The sequence below is a fragment of the Aptenodytes patagonicus genome, chromosome 5, assembly GCF_965638725.1.
Source record: "Aptenodytes patagonicus chromosome 5, bAptPat1.pri.cur, whole genome shotgun sequence".
Classification (NCBI taxonomy): domain Eukaryota; kingdom Metazoa; phylum Chordata; class Aves; order Sphenisciformes; family Spheniscidae; genus Aptenodytes; species Aptenodytes patagonicus.
The window spans coordinates 22,564,522-22,587,500 of NC_134953.1; the positions used below are offsets into that span (position 1 = coordinate 22,564,522).

Genomic DNA, 22,979 nt, shown 5'->3' on the forward strand with positions numbered 1-22,979 from the left:
ACTCAGCCTCTTCTCTTCGTTTCAGAGCATGGAGTTACTAGAAAGAATTAATTTGACGAGTACTTTTTCACCCTTTGTATAGTGTTCACTGAGGATCTATGATCTACAGTAATTCTTACTCATTTGGAATATAGTAATTTGTTCCTGTCAGCACAGGGGCTGGTTTGTTGTTTTAAATTGCTGACTTTTGTTTTTGTTGGCATGCTCCCCAATACAAATTGAACATCTGACAAAAATCTATTTGTATGACAGTTCAGTCGAGATAGGTGCTCTGTGTTGCCTAATGGTATGATTTGGGGTCCCCGAGATAAAAGTTGACTGAATGCCAAGATTTTAGTAGAGCTTGTTTGTGCAGATAACAGAGGTAATCCATATTCTTCAGGTCTGTAAATCAAACAGCGAAGGAGAAATATGTATGCACACCAATCTCTTTGAGATAGCGGACCGGTAGTTTCGTCTTAATAACAATGGGGACTGTCTAACCCCTGAGAACAACGAAAAGCTGAAACCAGGGATGTTCCTATATAACATTAAAGCGATTAGAAGATTCTTAGAATGCTTCTCCCCCTTTAGCAGATAGTGCCTAAATGAATTATTCAGTGGACCTGGTTTGTGGCTCTCTGGCAATTTCTGCTCTTATGGGGTTTTGTCTGTTTAGAACCTAACTCAGATTATTACAGATCTGAAAGTTGATCCATAATACAGTGGAAGAGGAGATCCAGCCACTAGGTCTTGACTGTGTTTTCCAGGGTGATACAGACAAATGTATGAGGCTCAGTGGCCATCTATGGAAATACTGTTTAGGAAAACACATACCGGTTTCTAATGATCCCCTGCAATGCTTCTCCCAGGATAAAATAAGATACTGAAATATCCTCTTTTTGATGAGGTGGTTAGATCAATAACATGAAATCCAAACTAGGAATCCTAGTGGCCTAGCAAACAAAACAATAATTGCTTTTCATCCCCAAATAAAAATGTTCCCCAAGTCAGCTGTATGCAACTATGCATCCCATTTTTGCTGCTTAACTGTGGAATCTCTTACATTTTGGAGTTAACGCTCAAGTATCACTCTTCTGGTTTACTTCAAGAGAAGTTTTTCCCAGATTGACAGCCATCCGAGCCATTAATTTAGTCTTGAAGACTTCTTGCTAGTTAAAATGCGTTGCTCCAAGGGCATCTTTATGGGCAACTTGTATATACTTTGATACTTGGAAATTCTCAGGATAACTTTGAGTATGAAATCACTGTCATTTTATATAAGGATTTTTTAATACACAAATATACTAGTTAATTCCTTATCCATTTACTTATAAGTATCTCCTGAAAGACCCTAACTCTTGCTTATTTGTCTCATATCTGTAGATTTACTGATCTGTTAATTCAAATTCTGTGACCATGCATTTTTTATGCCTTGCAAAATCTAGGTAAATAAATAAAAGCATAGATGGTTCATCATACAGTGTGTTCAAGATCAGCTGGAACCATATTTTTCTTTTTTTCTTGATCTTTCAGACTGAAATACATCTTATCTGTTGAGTTCTTTCTTACTTTTTATTGAACTTCCTTCATCTCTTTTGCAGAAAGGTTATAACAAAATACTTCCAACATGCAAACTGATGATCAATAAATTTTAAAACAAGAGTATATTGATTTTCATTATCTGGCTGCCAATAAATGTCCATTTGTGGTCAGACTCAACAATCACCTGAACTTTTCCCCTGGGGCCACTACTTCAGAAGTCTTTGAAACTGTTGTGATCCTGTTACAATGGTTGCCATTCTCCTATAGAACCGTAACACTGCCTGTAGTAACAGTGGACAATGACAATGGACAAATGGCAGCATGTGCTCTTCAAGATGACTGCTCTTGTTTGTTGTAAGGCATCTGATCCTGGACTTGAGAGAGGGAGGTTAGGAGAGGACCCAAATACCGGAGCAGAGGGAGGGAACCAGTAGGGAATGGCAAAATGAGTGGTGGGAAAGGGAACAAAATACCCTGTTTCGTCACACTTTGTGGTAGAAAGAGGTAAGTATGGTCGCACTGGAGAAAGCATGTGATAAATTGGGGGAAGAAGGTACAAAGTGTGAAAGGTGTAAGACTGATGAATGATAGGGAAAGGAAAAGAACGGTGGGTACATCACCTGAGAGTTTAGTAGAATGGTTGCCATCACTCTATCTTTGTGTGAGTTCATTTTTAGGTTGAAATTTTAACCTGAGATTATTATATAAATTTGGGTCTGTCCCTGAATGCTTAGGAATCAAAAATCCAGATATGTGTTACACACATGGATTTGTTTTCCTTCTGTTCCTTATATTCTTTCTGTGTTGGTTTTGCACGTCAGGTTCGTGAATTGGAGTTGGAAATATTATGTTTGCCATATGCTATCAAACTTTGTTTTTCTTTGTATCAGATCATCTTTATTTGATGCTAACAGCTTTGTTATACCAGAAGTTTCTAAACTGTGCCATACAAGAACAGCTGGTGGGGTGGAGGGACAGATGTTTGGTCAAATGGTACTGGGCCTTTCTTGCACTTCAAAGGAGCTGAGCGGAGATATAATATGACTATAGAGTATAGTTCTGTTTTTCTAATCTGAGTAACTTGAATATTTGCCATAGTTTATTAAGAGATTGGGAGAGCATGTGACCTGTATGAACAGAAATTGCAAAGTGATTCATTAGATAATCTTTCTCTAACTGTGGAGTTTACCCTGTAAAGATGAGAACCTCTGAATTAAATTCATACTGCCAATGTATGCCCCATGGAAGAGATGTTATAACATTCTGTGATATAAATTAATTGCTTTTGATATTTTAATTATTACCTTCTTTCTTTGGAGCTTCACTTCAGTTTCATTCAAATGAAAAGTTGGATAACTTTTGAATTTAATCTTTGCCCTAATATTGAGATCTGAACATCTTTCTTCTTGTGCATGAATGCATGTTCAGTTGTTATTTGAATAAAAGAAGTATTATATAAGCAGTAACCATCAAGGTTTATTAAGTGTGGAGATCTTAGATGTACCTTAAACTCCCTGAACTGCTGATCATCAGAAACTGGCAGCGTCTACTGAAATGAGAATCATTCCATCCCTGCTCTGTTCCTTAAGATTTCCCCTTGTTATCCATTCATGGCCACTATAGGAGGCCATGCAAGTTCTGGGCTAATTGAAGCTTTGACTGATAAGGCAGTCTTTATACAGTCTTACATAAAGTGAGGTTTTCCTTAAGGTTCACACTACATTGTCTTGACAGTGAAAATCTAGGCAGCTATAAACAAGATCAATAGAAATGTGTAAGCATTGTTGGTGACAACATAAAAACAGGGACAAAACAGAAATACTCAGTGAATTTTTTTAGTTTGGACATCAATATTTACTGGGAAATGAGATACTGCCAGTATCAGTGTTTGTCATTATTCTTTTTGTTGTATGTTGGTCCCCTTAGAGGCAGAATTTCTGACTATGCTACAGGTAAGGGGAAAAATAACAAGTTAGCTGAAGCCTGTCTATCAGAAAGACACTTTAAATGCCAAATATTCTGTAACTACCAGTATTTTGTGTAAATATACTGCCTTTCTGTTACACTGTGTTACAAGACTTAAGGCTTAAGTTCTGAAGAAATAAACCAAGTAGGGGTGGGGTTGGTGTGTCTATTTTTGATACAGATATGTGCATTATAATAATAATTTTTCATCCATTTTATGTACTTTAAGAAATTCATATTGTTTCTAAGTATTTTCACTGAATGGGGGAGACTGAGGAACTCAAATGCAGAGACAGTATAAAAAGGAGGACTTTAGTTAGATAAATTATAGGTAGTGGATTAGTTATTGACTTTCATCTCAGGTAGTGTAAAGCAAGAACTGCTAATCATCAGCTTCTGATAAAACTAGAAAATGCCATGTCTGAACATCGGGCTAGTATTTTATCATATTAGCTATTGATTTAACACAGCATGAAAGAACTGGTTCTGTCCCAGTAGTGCCTGGTGGGGAGCAGTGAAGGTACAGATTTACTCCTCCTTCAATCTGTTGCAAACTTCAAAGCCCAATTGTGACCACTTAACTACTAAAATTACTAAACTGAGACAATTTTTCTCTTTTTCAGACAAGGCAATGTGTCTGTGTGTAAGTACACATGATCTAGAAGGAAGGAAAGGAATCCCAGCTAAATCATGTCAGGGCAAAAATAATAAATTCAGGAAGCACGGGCAATAAGATCCAAAAATCAGTTTTGACTGGGCTGTGTTATACACAAAGTATTTTTCATTTTCCTTTTTATTAATCAATAGTTTGAGCTAATGTGCTTATGGTCCAAAATACTTGCATTGAAATACACAGAATGAGCACCATGTGGGTACATTTCTATGCAAACCACCTTAATTATGCTATTTTTCTATTTAATTATTCTTTTCATCAAGCATTATTTTATTTTATATTTAATGGTGAAGTCAGAAATTATCCTCTGCTTCTCTCATTGAATAGGGTTTTTCATATTTATTATGATTTGTATTTTTAGGGCTAACTGAGATTTTCTTATTCTGTGTATTATTTTCAGAAATTAAAAAACATGTATTGGTATACAGGTGGAAAGATGCCTCTGAGAGAGCGTGTTATGCTCAGTGAAAAAAAAGACAGTGCCTAAAATAGCTTTTTATGCACTAAAAAGTATTTTTGGAAAGGCCTGCTTAAGTTTCTTTGGTTTAAAATAGATCCTATCAGAGTGGCACAAATGCAGGTGGGACAAAACGGCTGCCTTGGAAACATTTGATTCATCTGCCTTGCCCTCATTTTAAGTGTCCAAAATGAGATCTGTCTTTATGGCTTCCTTTTGTTTTCTACTCTTGGAGTTGGACAAAATGTATAATTTATTAATAGACCTGAGCTCAGTAGCAAAATTGTACTTTTAACTGGAAAGCCTAAAAGCCTAAAAAATACCTAGGCTTTACCCACTGTTAGAAATCCAGGGAGTGAGAGAGCTGAAAAAGATGATGGTAGCATTCAAGAATGGAAACTGCTTCAGCCCAATTATAGATTTTCATTACAGTTGCCGATGTCCGTAGTGTCTGGCCAGGGAGTGCAGGTACAGGCTGATAAAGACAATTAAGTAACAAATGGAGGAAGGAAGTAACGCTTGGACGCTTCATTCTGGAAAAGGAAGGAGCTGGTGGAAAGTACCAGCAGATGTCTTGTTACTGTTAGCAACGGGAACCTAGGCTCCAGATGGAAATACCAGCTGAAACAAAGATGTTCTAATGAACATTTCAAGTTTTGGTTTATCCGAGATGTTTATCATCCTTTACCATGGTGTGAGCTAATTAAAAAATCTTAAGCCTCCTTAAGATTTTTTTTCTCCCTTCTTCACTGGCTTTGGGAGCACTCTCTTTAAAGGTTGGCCCTTATAGTATAAACTTCTCCCCTTGGAGGAAAATGGCTCCATATTTTCATTTTCTCGGTTAATCTGTCTGTTGGTCCAACACACTGGAGTTTATCTTCCGTCTCAAAGATTTAGCATACGTTTATGTTAATTATGAACCTACGACACAGCATAAAGTCTTTGAACCACAAGACATTCTGAAGTACATGATTCTGATGTGTAGTTGTTCCTTGTCTTCTAAATAGCATATGTTGGATAAAATGCCTGGTAATAAGCATTATTAAAAAAAGAAAAAGAAAGGAAAAAAGGAACGAAAGCAAGCTTTTATTGAAAAAAAAAAAAAAAGGAACCACTATAATATATGAGTTTGGTCATTACAACAAGGAGATGAGTTGAGATGACCAATGAAGATTTCATGAAAGAAACATAAGCTTGGTGTTGTACTGAAAAAAGGCACTAGGAGTTCTCTATTCCACCATTATCCTTAACAATTTTCCCTATAAGGTAATTTTGCAGAGAAACTTGTAGCTCTTACATGTACATTTATTATGTGCATATGCCAGTTCTAAGTGCAAAGATCTGCTGCAGTTAAACCATACTCAAAATAGGCTTATGTTTGTAGCCTAGTTTTGCTGATCTTTAAATTGAAGTTACTTTTATCTAGCAGAGACTTCTGGAGAAGAATAGCAGCCTATATGACATTAGTGACTGACTTCCAATGCCTGATGTGACTTTTTAAAATGTGTTTTAGGAGTGAGAGTCTTCTAGGATTTGATATAGAGACTGAATTGTCTTATGTGATCATATTGACATCCTTAAACATTTCTGCAGATTAGCCTGAACGTGAGTTGAGGATCAATTTATCTGTCAACAACAGTGGCTTACTTTTGGCTGTTCCTATTCTTTGCATCCAAATTTTCTGTTGATGCCACCGTCGAGACATGTCCCTTTTGCCTCCAAGTCTAAGCGTGGACCTATGCTATAGACAACAGAATTTATCCCACTTAGACCCTCGACACCCAAATAGTCAAGTTGTGAATAACTTTGAACCTGTATCAGGTGTGGTCTTACAGCTGAGGTATCTTTATTTTCAAACTGTCATCTGAGTTGGGGAGAGAGAGTGTTCTCCCCTCTCCAACCTTGTTCTTGCCTTTTCTTCCAGCGTTGCTGATTGAAATGACTGTGGTAAAAAAGGAGCTGCAAGTTGCAAAACCTTTGTCAACAAATTAGGCAAATATATGCCAATATTTGCTATACATATCAAGGCAAAGGGCACTAACACCACTTTATTATGTGCTAACTAACACCAACTTTTAATTTAGCAAGCTAGATTATCAGACTGGTCTTTGAACACACACAGCGTGGTTAGAGGGAAGCACTAGGCTTTTCTGGAAGGTGAATCTGAGAAGGAATGAACTCGAGTGATCTCATGCACAATTTAGAGGAATTTCCATTGACTGAATAGCAAGTTGGTTAACTTAGCCAGCTAAGTAGATGTGTAAAGATAGGTTTTATAATGACATATGATAGTATAATAATGGTTATTTGAAGGAATCAATAGGAAGGAGTTGTATGAAATACTGAAATTAGAGTACCAAAAAGCATATTACAGGAACAGACTAGCACACGTAGGTAATAGTAGATAGCAGAATAGCTGCAAGTCAGCAGTGCAAAAGGCAGACATCACTATGTTGGCCTACAGAGAGGTTACAGTCAAATTTGCAGGAATACTCAGTCACCCTTCATGTGTCAGCTGATGCCTGGCATATTTTTTTGAGATTATGGCGCAAGAGTAAAAAGGCAGACAAACTGTTCTGCAGAACAGCCCAAAGCTGAAAGCACCTTGGGGAAACTGAATTCTGGTGAAAGAATAAAGTAGTGGATACATAGGGACCAAGATTTAGTAATAGGGCGTGGTAATTCAAACAAGCAAAAAGATGAGTAGTTATAATTAAAAAAAAAATAAATTTGTATAAACACGAGGCTACGGGGAGTTATTCATTATGTTTGGAGAGTGCTATCCAAGCCCAAGCAATGCTTATCTGAAGTTTTCCATGTTTGGATTTATAACTCTTGTATTTCGTTATATTACTTTTCTGTAGATGTGGTCTTGTTCAATTGGAAGCAATGGTAGTGAATTTTCGAGCATCCTCTAAAAAATAGAAGGGGGGAGAGGTCAGTTCCAGACTTTTGAATTTTGAAATATCCTTCCTTGTCTAAGTTATTAAGTTTAAAAGGCAGAGCCCAGGTAGATATAAGCTGTTTTTCTAAATACAAATGTCTTTTGCACAATAGAAATCATCCTGTGTTACTCCTTATATTCACAGAAACGATGAGTTACAATTCTCTCACAGGTCACCTGTTTTCTTCCCTACCTACAGCACGTGCAATCTAGCAGGTTGTTTAAGCATCAGCCATGTTGGTGACATACATGGTCCACTGGTCATGAGTTTGAGATGGAAGTAGTTTTGTGGGCAGAAGCTGCATTTTTCATGACCAACATAATACAATGTGTTGTATCCTCATGGGGGTTTGCTTGACCTTCCTCCCTGCCCTCACCCCATAATGAAACTAAAAGTGTGTTTGATGATGATTATTGAAAAGAAGATTTAAAGACCTGTGACTTCTGCTTAAAATGGGTGATAGTATCTGTGCGTTAATTTCACATTAGCACTTGAAGTTTGATTTCTCTCTGCTGTTGTAGGAAGCCAACGACATTTGGCGGTGTAGCAGAATACAGGTTTTAAGTTGTGCATTTCTCTTTCGGACTTACCTGCAATCTTTTTTGTGTGCATTCAGGGAGGGCAGGCAAGATCGGGAGTGGCTTAGGTATTGACTTTTGCCAGCCAAGATGTACTGTTGAATTGATTCTTTCAATCAGAAGTTTCATAGGATTTGTAGAATAGTTTTTATTTCCTTTTCGACAGAACTGTATCAGTTTTGTTTTTTTATTTTCATAAGGAAATGCTTGAAAGTCCAGCATTGCATCAGGTTGTATATTAGCGCTATGTAATCATTTTCCTGCTTCTTACACACAATCGATAAAAACTAAGCTACTTAGGAACAGGAAAACCCCTTTCAAATTGCAGTCTGAAGTGTCTAGTCTATTGTTCCTGGATCACCTTTATAGAGAAATGTAGAAGTTTTGAAAACTGAAGTTTGAACACAATTTCTTAAGCAATTTCCATTATTTTATTTCCTGAAGAAGTGTTTTCGTGTTTCTGTTTAAATATAAGCTTTGTTAACTAGGATCACTTATTTTTCTTCCAAATTTGTTGAACTGTATCCTTTCCGTTTCTGCTCAGCTTAAAGTAGTTAAGTATCTATTCTGAAAGGCAGAGATGAAAGTGTAAATTCTGCAGTACTTAGCAGTCCATTTGAAGATCAGGTCACTTTTTTCACCTTGCTTTTAGCAAGAGCAATGGCAAAACTGACTACTCTCAAAGAACACACAAAAAAAAATCTAATTTATTCCTACAAATTATTTCTGGTTATGCTATTCTTGAGTATTTATTTACATCTAGAGCAGGGCCAAACACTGAAACAGATGCCTGAAGATTTTTTAAACCATTTATATATACCAGGAAATTCTGATGAATTTTCTATGAAAACAGATGTTTGTGGATAAAAAACCCTTTTTGTTTGTTTACACATATTTCACCAAAAAAATCTGTTTAATTTGTTCTTAAAACATTGAGCCTGAAAAATGGAGAGGCTGGGGCAAAAGGATTTGCTGGGCCTTTTGTCTGAAACGCACCTAGGTTTGCTTGGCTGTTCAGGGGGCTGCTTAGCATTTAGGAGGAAGAAAGCTGTTCTTTAATTCAGGTATGAAAATGTGCAATACTTTATATCAATTATTTGGCTGATTGCTGAAAGTGCGTTGGAGTGAGGGGGCATTGGCTAGTTCTGGCCTTCACTAATGGGAACATTTCAGAATGTGGATGAGTAATTAAAGTATAGAATGCGGAAAATTAGGCCAAAATTGAATAGAAGTGAATAAGTATGCGTTCTGTTGAGCAGATGTTGGAAGCAGATTATTTTGGATACCTCTTTCTATCTACATCTTATTTGGTTACCTGTATGACTCTAAAAATCAGTCATACACCATGTAGATTGTTTCTCTTCCCATTGCCTTTTCTGTTTTTGTGTTGTGATGTATCTGTATAGGTAGTAATTTAGCAAAATATCCTGTCTGCCAGGTGTGGGAACTAGCTGATTGTATTATAATACCAGATCATTACTTAATTCATATGCAACCTAGCCTAGCACATGGAAAGCATTATAAATCTATTTACAGTGTGGCTGGTCTGATGATAACATTGTATTAAATTCCCAGGTGAGGCAATTTAAGCAATTGCTTTGCCATGTGTAGGCCATGGAAATTAACTTCTCATATGCTTTAGTAATAGACGAACTTCATTGTTATGCTCAGATTAGTAGTATAGCAGAATTCTTACAGTCTGGTTACATGTACCCTACTTCACATGTAGAATCATACAGGGGGGTGGTTCTGCAGATCACAGATCTTAATTAGTTTAAGCTGAGTTAATTCATTTCAATTCTAATTTAGCTGTGCTTGCCCATGAACACATTCAGTTCTGTTGGGAAATGTTAAAGCTTGGGTCAAGTAGACAGATTGTTTAAAGCCAAATTGCTAGACAGAACTGAGCAAGTGTATCTGTTTGAACAGGGCTTTAAGAAAATCACCCAATCAGTATGCAAAAATCCTGTTCATAAACCAAGAGCGATCTGCCTGGAATCAGAAATTCTTCCTTGTCAGAAGGTCTGGGTACTGTAGTACATTTAAAACAGCCCCTGAAACTTTCTCTGTCTTGAAGTTCTTGTAGAGAGTAGCTTAACCCTTTTGTGTCGTCGGGTGTTCTTGTGCATGCTACATTTGAATGCAAACATGTACACTGAGTTAAAAAACACTTGTGTACTTACACTTTTTGTCTATGTATATATAAAAAATACAAAATACAAGGAAAACTTCTATATATGACAGACCTTTACAGACAAAAAACTGCACACAGAACCTCTTAAACCTATATTGAGCTGCCCAGAAATGCCTTGATTTACAAACTCTGTAAAGCTTCTGTCTTTTCTAGAAACATACATATAAAGTACCAGTAGACAGTGGTAACTGACAACTAAGACTAAAAATGTTGACAATTTCTTGATTTGCCTGGTTAGCTTATGTATAGAAGTCATTAACTATTTATAAAATGCATTATGAATTGGGTTCCTTCAAACTGTAGCAGAGTGTGTGACATTTCCAGCTCAAACTATCATTCTTGCATTTGGCTAAAGTACATATTTATAAACAGCTGATAGTTACGAACTAAAAAAAAAAAAAAAAATCTAAAAATTATTTAATTACTGAGTTCGGACAAACTGAACTAATTTTGATAGCCACATTTAAAAGTGTTAGCCAATATTACTTTAATAAAAATAAGAATAGTAATTCAAGTTATTGATATTTTGGATAAGTTCTGAAAGAACAAATGAACACTTTAGTTCAAAGGCATTTCCTTTTATATTATTGATTCATTTGGTAGTGAAACTGTGATCAAAAGTAGTATCAAATTATTTATTGATTATGGCAAAGAGTTATACCTAATTGTAGTCAAAGGGTTATTTCTTTTAATATAATTGCTGATTTTCAGATCATGACAGGTTATTTCAATAAAAGAACAATGATACAAATATATTTATTAAGTTCAGTCATGATGATATAGAGGATATAAAGGGCCTCTAAAAATTGTATTGCTATTAACATTTATTTCTTTCCCGTGAAGAATATTCTTTTTCCTTTCTTCCATGCAGGCTCTTATGAATGAGAATATCAGCCAGTTAAATCTTTCAAATAAATTATGTGTAACCAAGGACCATCTCAGTCTCTACATATAATTAGGCAACTTGTTCACTGGAGAACAAGCTTATGAAGCATTACGCTCCTCATCTCAGTCTAATAATGATAAATACATTCAACACTAACAGAATCAATGGGGCTGAGTCATTTTGTGAAATTGGGAGAGACTGTACAGTTGAACTACTAGACCTCAAATGGGAAGATTGAATCTTAATCAGAAAAGAAGATTAGGTATTTATGGGTATATATTTGTAATTTCCTTCCTTGTTTGATGTGTATCAAATAAAAATAGGAAAATAATATAATTGAGCAATCTATGCCAATTTGTTGGCTTTTGGTGAAAAAAGAGAAAAACAAAACCTATCTCCATATGATATTCTTGCATACTGTGGAGTGTTTTAGTCCCCCATAGTGATGAAATGAATAATTTAAACAGGCAGCTCTGATACCACAGCCTGTTTAAAGGTTCTCATTTCCTTTAATGCTGTAGACTTCTTCAGCTTGGTTAGTATGAAACTGTGACAGCTGAGATCTCCAAAAGATTTGGCACAATTCAGCTCTTGTAGTAGGTCCGTGGTATGCTTTGTCCTTGCTACGTACATCTGTAGCTTCAGTATATAATCTAGATCCGAACACGAGCAACTGAATCACAAATTGGTAAGCATTGTAACGATTATGATGGTAATAAAGGGTGAACTACACAGGATAAAAAGCTAAAATGTATTGCTCTGAGATGACCAATACAAGGCTTACTCCGCTGCGAGGTTCCTAGCGTAAGGGGTGACCCGCTTCCAAACTTCTTTGTCACAAAGGTAATGAATTTCCTTCTGCTCAATATAATTTCTAGTGGGTTGTTTGCTGTGCCCCAGTCCCAAGCACATTTTTTGGCATGATTGACCAATTAGGGAAGGTTTGAGGAGGGATTTGTTTTTGCTGAGTTCCTACTGGTAGTGACTACCACGGCAGAGTGTGAGGGAAGCTCCCGTCGATAAAGGAAGGCCCTACGGCTTAGTTCTTGCTACTCTTGGGTTTCTTCCTCTGATGAAGTGTAAAATTGATCATAACTGCACTCAAATATAAAAAGATTTTAGACAATATGTTAAAAATCCTTTCTCTCTTTTAGTGGTGAATGTAGGAATATTAACCGACTAAGGACCTGTTACTTGGCCAACAAAGAAATTGAAAGCTGGGCTGATGTTCTCTTTATGGACTTGTTCCATTGAATGTTGTGCTACCTTGGTAATCTTCAGACATCTGCTTTCCATTGCTCGGCACTTGATCTAGTTTAGAATCAATATGATGATCAGTTCATGAGCAAATCTGGTGCTCATAAGCTGTGAGTAACGACTGTCTGTCATAATGATCTAATGAATGACTGTCTCACTTTTGTGGTGTTTCCATGAACTACTGCTATAAACCAATGTTTCCTCGTACTGCTGTTTTCTCTGCTTTCTTTTGCCCTTTGATTTCTGGTCCTTTCCCCATAGGCCTTCATAGCCTTAGCAGCATAGGAAACACTTGTTAATTTTCTACATCTTTAAGTTCAACCAGTTTTGTCAAATGTGTGTTGTTCAGGTTTTTGTTTTTTCATATGGGAAAAGCTCAGTCTTCCTTTCCTATTTAATGGCATTACTGCAGTGTTACTCTGGGTTTGGCGTCCAGCTAGCTAGTGTTCTTCAGAAAAATACATTTGGTTCCTACACATGCGTTTCTTCAATGCTTCTGATATTAGTGTATATTGCTTGTCAAGGTTACCTGACTGTCAGAACTGGGATCACACATTATGTACCTTGAGCTTCACTGAAGCTGCTTTCATTGCCGAAAAGTTGAGGATGTGACTGTTTTAGAAATGCTAAGCTTTTGCCATGCAAATTTGTCAAAATACAGCAGTTGAACTTTTTAATAACTTTTATTTGCGGATTTTTTTTTTTTAATATCAAATAGGTATCCATTAGGGGGCTCTCGAGGTTTAAGATGATCAGCCTTGATACCAATGGCTTCGGAGCTTTACTTCCTAACCCTTTTTTCTTTTTGTTTTACAGAAAAGGTCACGGATCGCCTACAGTGATGAGGTGCGGAATGAGCTCCTAGGGGATGATGGGAATTCCTCAGAGAACCAGGTAGGATGCTAATCAAGAAGCCCTAGTGGGTGGCTGGAGGGTGAAGGAGGTCACTGGCACACTGGGCTTCTCAAGCTGCTCCTTAACAGCATTAGCAACAACTCATGTGGAAGTGATACTGTTTAATGCAAAGCTGGGGTCTTAATCAACTTCAAAATGTTTCTTGGAGATCTTACATTTAACCCTTTAACTTGTGATCACTGTCTGCTATCTTAAAAAAAAATCTTTTCTTCTCTTTTCTTTATTATTTAGTACTTAAGAAATAACTTGAAACGCGCTGTTTGCCGACAAAGCCAAGGTCTTCACCTCAAACACATGTAAAAGGAATAAAAAAAGTACATAATGCAGCTTTGATAATAATGCAGTATAATTAAATCAACACTGGCAGGCAAAACAAATGAAAGTGCGCTCTCAGAATTAGGGAGTATCCCACTCAGTTTCCTTGTGTGATTCCTTCCCTAAACAGATTTTCTCTCCTTGTACCAAAAACACAAGTTGTACTAATAAAAGCATGCTTTCATAATGCATGTTGTACTAGAATGCAGAGTGCTATCCATCTCTTTTAATGAAGGAAAGCTTGATAATCCTGAGGCTTTTTTTAAATCTTGTACCCGTATTGTTGTTCTGGACACTACAGTGAGGATCCTACTAGACTACTGAAAATTAGAAAGGCAACATTAAATTCAGGGGAATTTGACCTACCTGTTAATATTTCTTTTGGTGCTGAAACTTGTTTGACAAGCTGTGTCTGAAAGCAGAATGTTTCTTTCTTTTTACAAATCATGTCAGCTGTAATGAAAGTTGTGCATTCTGAGTTAGAAGTTAGTTGAAAGTTTTCTTAAATATCAGATTTTCTCTTCTGACCAGATAGAATTTAAATTATTTTGGTAGTGAAAGTGAAGCTCGTTTAAATGTTACTTGATAAATGCAGTATTAAATAAGGAAATGGAACAGAACCACGTTCTAAAATTTTTAGTATCTTCTACCCTCAATATAAGCTCTGTTCCACTAAGGACTGGAAAAAAGAAAGACCTGGAGACTTATCCCAGTACAATGAATTTTAAAACACAGACTCCTTAAGCCTTAATCTTATACAGTATTTTAAATGTACTGTGTAAGTTTTAAAGTCTGTAATAGACTTTAGTACATATATTAATGAAATTATACACAGCATACAATATATCTGTAGACTCTGTAGTGTACAGCAGCTGTAGTATCTATGTGAAGGGTCAAATTTAAAAGATACTAATCTTCATATTTATATGTCATAGCAAGGGGAGATTCCAAAATTTGAATAAAATAATGAGGGGTTTATATCTCTAAAAAATGAGTTTATGGAAAGGATGATTTCAGGGAAAAGAGTTTCGCAGTCTGCACGTCATGATCGTAAACTCAGTCCAGTGAAAGTGTTAAGATTCACATTTTATTTCTTTTAAGGTGCTGCTATTTTTACATTTCAAGAAAAAATTGTGTGAATTCAGACATAAAAGGGCAATTGTGATAAGCTTTACTTGTAACAGAATACCCTATGTGTAGGGGTGAGATAAAATATTTTATTTTCGCTTTTTAAAGAATGGTTAAATAACTGGTTCACGTGCACTTTTTGCAAGTTATGATCTTTTTTCTAAACTTGATGGAAGCAACATGGTCTCATCTCAAGGAACCAAATGATACTTTCAACCATTTGTCAACGTGAGTTTTTTCTTCTAAATGACCACTTTTTAAATGGAAGAAAATTTTGGGTGTTAAAGGAGTTTATGTAGTAACCCAGCTTGAAATTGTTACCCCCATACCTTTGAAAGTTCTGAATTTCTTTCTTTTCTTCCTTGAAAAATGTTATGAAATATCACCATAAAGGAGTCAACTAACTTCTTTTAAATATGTGAATGCCAGTATTTTTAAAAATATTATTTATTGTGTTGTTCCAATAATCAATACTACAGTCTTTTTCTTACGAAATATCATTATTTATATTTGTACTTATCTTATATGCATGTAGTTATGAGTACAAGCAGTTAGTGCAAGAACTTCAGTCTGATGTTGAGCGTATCAGAACGTGCAGCTATCCAAATCAAGTGTAAGGTTTGGGTACTTACTATCTAGTGAACATGTTATCTCGATGTATTTAACTCGGTAACCCCAGGACTAATACACTTTCGCTCTTGCACATTATTATATTAATAGAAAGCTTGAACTAGATGATGAAAGGACGCCCAGGTATAACTTACAGCCGTATAAAGTATCTGAAGATGTTTCAAATTCTTGCTTTAATTTTGTCTGATGGAAATAAATATAGGTAGATGGACTGACCCTCACTCCAATCTTATGGGACTTTCACTTACCAATCAGTGTGGGTTAGGTTGAATTAGTTAAACTGGAAGGTGGTGGGGTTTTTTTCCCCCAGTTCAGTCACCAAACTTTGAAAGAGGAGAGGAGAGGAGGGATTCCTCTTCTGACAAAGGAGTTGTTGAAAAAAGTTGCCAGCTCAGAATTGCTCCTGTACCAATCCACAAATACTGGTAAAATCTGCAAATAGAAATGCTGAATATCTGGTTAGACTGGGGTGTTATGCAAGGGAAACAAGAGATATGAGCTGTGCATTTTAGGTATGGTCTTTGTCATCATGATAAACATTTGCAAAACATTTTTGGTGGAGGGAGAAGACGAAAAGGAACTTGATGTATACTGGCTAGTACAACCATATTAAGTGTCTAGAAATAAATGGAGCACAATTTGGATCCTTTCTGTATTCAACTTCTGTTTTTTGAGTTGAGTTTCAAAGGTACAGTTACAGCAAAACACAGCCAAGTTATAAGCTGTAATGAATAGGTTCATAGGTATGAGTTTCCAGTTGTTCTCCCAAGCAGAAAGATTGAAGTACAAAGAACAGACTGAAGAATTAGCAAATTATGATTGGTCTTCTGTCATCATATTTTTTCCTAAATGTCTCCTATAAGTAGCTGTCATCATATGTAGATGACAACAATGTAGAATACCGTGGCCTTATAATGATTATACCGAGATTTAACTAATTTTACCAGATAAAGCATATAGAAACTTCTTGTAAGAAGTTATAAGAATCATACAATACTGCTATTCAAAGCTTTTTTTTTTTTTTTAAATAAATGCATCTTTGTTTGATGAGATAAATAGTGGCATAATGTTCTTAATGCATTTAGGGTTTAGTAAAGTCATTGCTTAGTATACATTAATTTATTCTTAATTTAAATCGGGTGAATGTAGTCAGATGAGGCACATACAGAGGTTGAGAATCAGGAGACATCCCTTCTCCCATCAAAAAAACCCCACCTCACAACCCCAAACCCAAAAACCTACTGTATGCATTGGGTTGTTATTTATTTTTCAGGAGTGGTCTTAAACGGGCTCTGTTACTTTCAAGTCTTATTTGTCATTCTGGCCACCAATGTTTATCAAACCCCTTGAAAGTTTTGAGCTTTTCAGTGCAATGATACACTACTTAAAGTTGTGGCTTCACTTTAATAATCATAGAACTGTTTTATGTGGTGATTCATATGTTTTTTAGAAAGTATATGTTGGGTTCAGTCAGAAATCCTTCTCGACCAAAATAGTGTCAGGTACAGTATTGCCAACTTCCTTGAAATATAATAGTATTCCTTTCTCTTTCGCAACTATGTTCATTAATAAGTTCGCATTAGGTTAAATTGCGTGTCCGTATACACATACGCTGTATATGTGATTTGTGGTGAACAAATATTTTGTGGCTACTTAATTTCTGACTACAAAGTTCTGATAATATTAGATTTGGGCTTGCTGTGCATAAAGTGTGTCAAACTTCAGCTACAGACCAGGGGGTGAAGTTGGTCAATTTAATTCCCCAAGATCTAAAGAAGGTCGGTATCATTTCATATAGCCCTGGCAGAGCAGATCATTACCAGACACAAATCTGTTCGTTACATGCCGAGGGTTTATAGCAAAATAAATAGACTGTCATCATAAGTTCAGAAAATTGTGTGTTCGACCCACGATAATGTGTAAAGGGCGTTTAATAGAGTTCAGCATTTATTCGTTATCTATATGCGGACAGAGACGGCGGTAGCGTTATCAGCTTTTTAAAAAAAATTTGGTAGTTTTCTATGTCACGTGACGTGCCTCACAGACACACACACGCACGCGTGCGCTCACACACACACACAGAGGCACACATCCCATCTTGCTCCCTCGCTCTCTGCGGCACAGTTTTGATTTTAGTCACAGCAGAAGGCTTAGCCACAAGAGATTCCACTGGTTCAAACCAGCGTAAACCAGATTTTTTTTTTAGCCTACAAAGGAACAGATTACCTCTTGTATCGAATTCTGTATTGAAAAAAAAAAAAAACACCTTTGTTTCAAAAATATGCTGATTATCATAACCTAAAATGGTGGCTGCACACGGCTTAATGCTGTTTACAGTTGAGCGGTGAGCATAATAAACATAATGTTTCAAAATAGAAAAGTAAAGGTAACACAATTTCATCAAGAGCATTGTTAAATGGAGGAAAAATACATCTTTTGTTAATTTGAATGAATATCTTTCAGCCAATGTTAAAAAAAACCCAAACCCTCTCCCATTACTTAGCTTAGCTGCAAATCCCATGCAGAGCTTAAATTCAGCCATGCAGCACAAACAAGATAGAACATTTTTGTTTGGGACCTATTGAAAAAACAAATGTGCAGCATTTTAAAACTCTCATTGATTATAGCAGGGTGGCATGCCCAAACGGGCTCTATTGCGGGAGAGTAGTTTTAAACTTTGGCCCTTTAAGTATCATAGTCAACTGAAGAATGGTGGCCTCAGAAAGAAAAGATAGCTATGTGATCAACTCCCAGATCGTCTCGTTCTAAAGAGCCTTAATGTTTGCCTTTTTGGGGAAAAAAGGGGGGGGGAGATCTGGAGAAAGAGACCAATTTATGATAGGCCAAGCACTTGAATTTAAGCGCCGGTTTGGCGGACAATGCAGTTTTCTTTATACCAAATTCTAGGAAAGTTCTTTTAGCTATGTACTGAAGAGCCATTTCAGTTTAAGTCCGTGTGGTAGTAGCCCTCCTAATTACATCTAGTTAGAGCCTTGTTGTCCGTTTTGGTAACGGGGTGAGGCGTACGTTCAGTTTTAGATGAGCCATATGAAACAATAGAGAATAATGGAGGTTCTTTTGTTTCCTTCATGCTGGCGAGACTTTATTAGCAGTAAACATTCTCAGCTTACACACGTGTTGAAAATTAGTGTTATGAAACTGTAGGTGAAGTATCAGCATAAACTGAGATAATGATGTAGCTGTTGTAATTTCGAATTCAACTGGAATCGGTGAGAGAACTGTAATTTTTTATAAAGAGCCACTCTTACGCAGACATTTGTTGTGAGTAATTATACGTTTTGTTCCAGTACAAATAATTTATCTGTCTCTCTAAGGGGAGAGAATATTACAACATAGCTTGATAATCAGACTGGGGATTTATTTGGTTTTATAGTAAACCTGCCAGAGCAATATGATTAACAGTGTTAGATTGTGTTGACTTACAAGCATAAATTGATAAATATAAATGTATATACTGTATAAGTATACACACACACCTATGTGTGTATATATACACACACAGTGTAGTGGTCTAGGATTAAGAACCTGGAATGGGTCTTTTCTGAGGGAAATATGTTTCATGTTGTTCCCTATTCCTTTGTCTATTTTTAAATATGCTATGCAATAAATCATCATTCTGAGCCATGTAACTAAGCTGCGCTTCATTTTTTTTTTAACTGGAAAAAAAACTCTATATGAGGTTCAATAATAAAATTAGATAATATAGTTACATTAGAACTTGGGTATATAAAAATTGAAATACTGGTTACATGCTATAAAGATGCAGTCATCTATTAGTAAGTTAAATCTGCTAGTAAAATAAGAAATCAGTTGTCACAACTAAAATATACAGAAAACATTCTGAAAACTTGTATATACAAAACCACTTCAGCTGTACAATCTTCGAAGAGAGGAATAGTAAACTTGTTTTTTTCTTTATAATATAGACTTCTATGAAGTCATTCCCCTTTATTTCATGATGGTGTCTTAGATGTGGTTTAAAAGAGAATTTCACACTATTCTCTTTGTTTAATGTGACAGTGTGAGAAAGTGATCTTTATTCGTTCAAAAAACTCTGCATGTAGTCTATGTTTAGGTTCTTTTAATGTGTTTGTCTGTGATTTTTAAATGCTAAACATGTAAACAGATAAATTGTCAATGTTAATTCTGTATCCTGTCACACAACTGATCTTTCTTTCCTGCCATTTCTTTCCTTTTTATCTTTTTTGTGCGTTCATGTTGCAGTTGATAAAATTACGTGAAGAGGTGAGTACTTTCTTGCTTTTTGTTGTCTAGCTTTCCCTTTAAAGCTGAGTTTCTAAATCTGAAGTAGATCTTTTTGTTCATTGTTGCAGGGAAATCTACACAAAGCAAAAATATTGATTACATTGCTTTAAAATATTCACTGTTGTGCCTCTTTTTCCCTAATAATTGTATACTTACATAGGAATCTCTAGATCAAACCTTAGAAATTAACATTCTTTGATAGTGGAAATTTTTTTTAAAGGCACTAGAAAAAGAAGGGGAAAAAAACCCTATTATTTGATCTCTGCTAGAAACCCATGATTAAATCAGATACAGTAATAATCATGTTTGCATCACAAAATTTTTGATAGGGTAAATACATTTATACGCTGGTACTGAAAGTGAAAGCATTGCTTTGGTAAAAACCTGTGCTGAAACACTGTAAAAATTACACAGTATTTCACAATGTTTTGAGTTTGGTGTGAGGTATTCAAGTAGCTTATGTATTATATTGGATATTGTACACCCACTGAAAATACAGTACAGGTAGACCTATGCACACATATCAATATTTATTATTTATTTGTGAGTGCTGTAGATCTGTAGGTGTAACACTAGAGATCAGTATTCCAGAACACCTTTCTTCCAGTTATAAAATGACTCATAAATATTTAGAGAGAGAAGCCTGTTTTAATGGTCAGTTCCTCAAATGTTTTGGTATATTTTCTGAAATTAAACTCCTCTGTTACTTACTGCTGTAGCAAAGCAGGTATCTGAACTGCTTTTTTTATTATTTCCTGATAGCTGCCAAAAAGAAGGTCTCAGTAAAGTCAAGATTACTTACAGGTCACATTTCTGAAGGGTTTCGTACAGAGAGTTTGAACCAGTGAAGTATTTGAATAAATATATTTAGAAGCACGAGTATTTTAACATCACGTATTTGTCTGGTATCTTCTTTTTGAAACGTGTGCCTAGACATATCAGTAATGAATACTGAGCTCTGCAGGAAATGATTTGTAAGTTTTAGAAATGGTGATGACAAAGAATTGTAAAGTAACCAGGTTAAGGACAATTACAGAGAATTCTTAAAAACAGTTAAGATATTTGTGATACAAAAATTCTTTCACTAGCTCCCTGAATGCTTTATTTTTCCCTCTTCTTGTGGAGCTGATATTAATATATAAACAGTTAACAAAAAAAATTAAACAAAATAAACATGTAACCACATGAAAGCCCTCCCACCACTGCTGAGCTCCCCTCCCCAATAGTCCCAGTATTTAAACAGATGACAATATTGGTGCAAAGGTTTGTATAGCCTGATTTCTGAGATTTTTCAGAAGAACAAGGTTCATTTGCTCATCCCTTTAACATCTGCACGTCTGCTCCTGTGCTTTTGTAAAAGAATGTAGTAGGATCATTTTTGCTTGCAAACATAGATTATAGTTTTATAAATATAAAGATTTCTAATTTGTACATTTACTCTGAAAATTTAATCAGATATAAAGAACAAATCTGCTACTTAACTGCTCTTCTTTTTGAAATAGCTATGAAGGCAAATAAGAAAATTCAAGATGTTATTGCAAAGGGCTGCAACTTGGGAGCTATACTGAACTCAGTCATACCTTTTGGAACTTATAAATCCTCTTTGATAGCCACCTAAAAACTTTTGACATTGCTTCTGGTAATCTTTATTGCTTTTCCTTGCTAGCCTCATAAGTTACTTTTTCCTCTCTCTGCATATAGTGACAGCAGCAGCAAGTAGAACTAAATAAAGGGATTTATTATTTTGTCTAAATCAAAATTGTACAGGTAGAGAGAGAAATAATTTAAAAAACAATTGTTAGTATTCTGTTCTCTGCGCTGAGGTACCCACTATGTGTTGGATAGGTTGTAATTGCAATGGTGTTTTTATACCCAATGCAAAATGCACATTAAAGTTTAAATGAAGGCTAGTACAGTGACTCAGGCATAATTCTTAACTTGTCACATAGTGAAACATCAAGGCATCCCCAATTATAGTTCTCCTAAGGAGGTATGAACTGATCTTAAAAGAAATTGTGGTTTGCAACACTATTTGTTAATAAATCCTGCGCTTCCTCTCATTACAGGGCTCTATTCTAGCACACTTGCCGTACACAGGCTTCCATGGAGGCTGTGTCGCTCTGTCTTTTGAGCTCCTGAGTTCTCAGTTTGAATCCAGCCCACATGGAATAACTAAATCTCTAGTGATAGCGTGCCACTTTGCAAAACTTCCTTATATAACTCCAGATAGAAGCTGTTTCTGAAGCTGCAAGACGCACTGAATCACCTCGCTACCCACCTCACAGAGAGTGGGGGATACTGCGGGAGAAGGAGTCTGGGGAAGGGTGGGAAGCAGTTGAAAGCATCAGCTGCTACTGTAGGGCGCTGATTTCATGACCGAAGGACGGGGTGCCTCCAAACCCAAACAATGTAAATAACACCACCCTTTATAATAAAAACGAGGTTTCATTATAGAATGGCTTGGGTGGAAAAGTTCTGAAATCAAGTAAGAAACAGCTCTGAGTTAATGTTAGCACTGAGTTCACAGGGCTTTATTATTCTAATTGCTCGCAGTAAGACAACTGAACTGTGGGCTTGTAATTTACTTTTTAGCTTAAACATGGCTTATATAGTATATAAAAATATACAGTTAAATGCTGATTTTTTCTGTTGGGTAGCTCTGCCACATTGTAATGTGAAATCTGATTATTTTCCCCCCTCTCCCTTAACGTAGCAGGATAGTCTTTTCATTTCCAGTACACCACTACAGCACTGTACATCTGTTCTGTATTTATAATGTTCTACTCCTTGTGCTCACGCCCAGCCTAGGTTTTGGGTTGTTTGGTTTTTGGTTTTTTTAAATATCTCCTCTCTAACTTTTAGGATTCTTGCCTTCTAAACTCCTCCTTTATATCCCCCCCCACCTTCTCTCCTACTTTTCTTTCTTGAGAGACATCTATGTAATAGTGTTAGGTTTCTGATGTTTTTTACAAAGTTTGAAATATTTAACACTAGTTGTTCTTTAATGTCATTCGGGGGGGCAGTATTTGGAGAAAGGCACTGCAGGCTTACACTTAATTTTTTTTTTCTTCTAATGGGCAATGGAGAGGAACCAGCAGATGTTATGAAAAGGTGCCTTTTAAAAGAAAATTAAGCAAAATTAACACTAATTGCCTAGATTGACCATGAGTACTAAGAACATACACCACTATAGTTGCTGTCGTGATTTCAATTACAGCATTGTAA

General features: G+C 36.0%; 1 protein-coding gene across 6 annotated transcripts in view; it reads left to right on the forward strand.

Moving 5' to 3' along the window:
* The window catches only part of VTI1A (vesicle transport through interaction with t-SNAREs 1A), a 282,907-nt gene that overhangs the window by 42,995 nt on the left and 216,933 nt on the right, over positions 1 to 22,979 (forward strand). For 4 of the 6 annotated variants that reach the window (XM_076339020.1, XM_076339017.1, XM_076339021.1 and 1 more), the window contains exons 4-5: positions 13,296 to 13,373; positions 19,713 to 19,733. In XM_076339020.1, the coding sequence (XP_076195135.1) occupies positions 13,296 to 13,373; positions 19,713 to 19,733 (99 nt within the window). The remainder of the gene's footprint in view (positions 1 to 13,295; positions 13,374 to 19,712; positions 19,734 to 22,979) is intronic. The other 2 variants (XM_076339019.1, XM_076339022.1) reach the window with 1 other exon arrangement.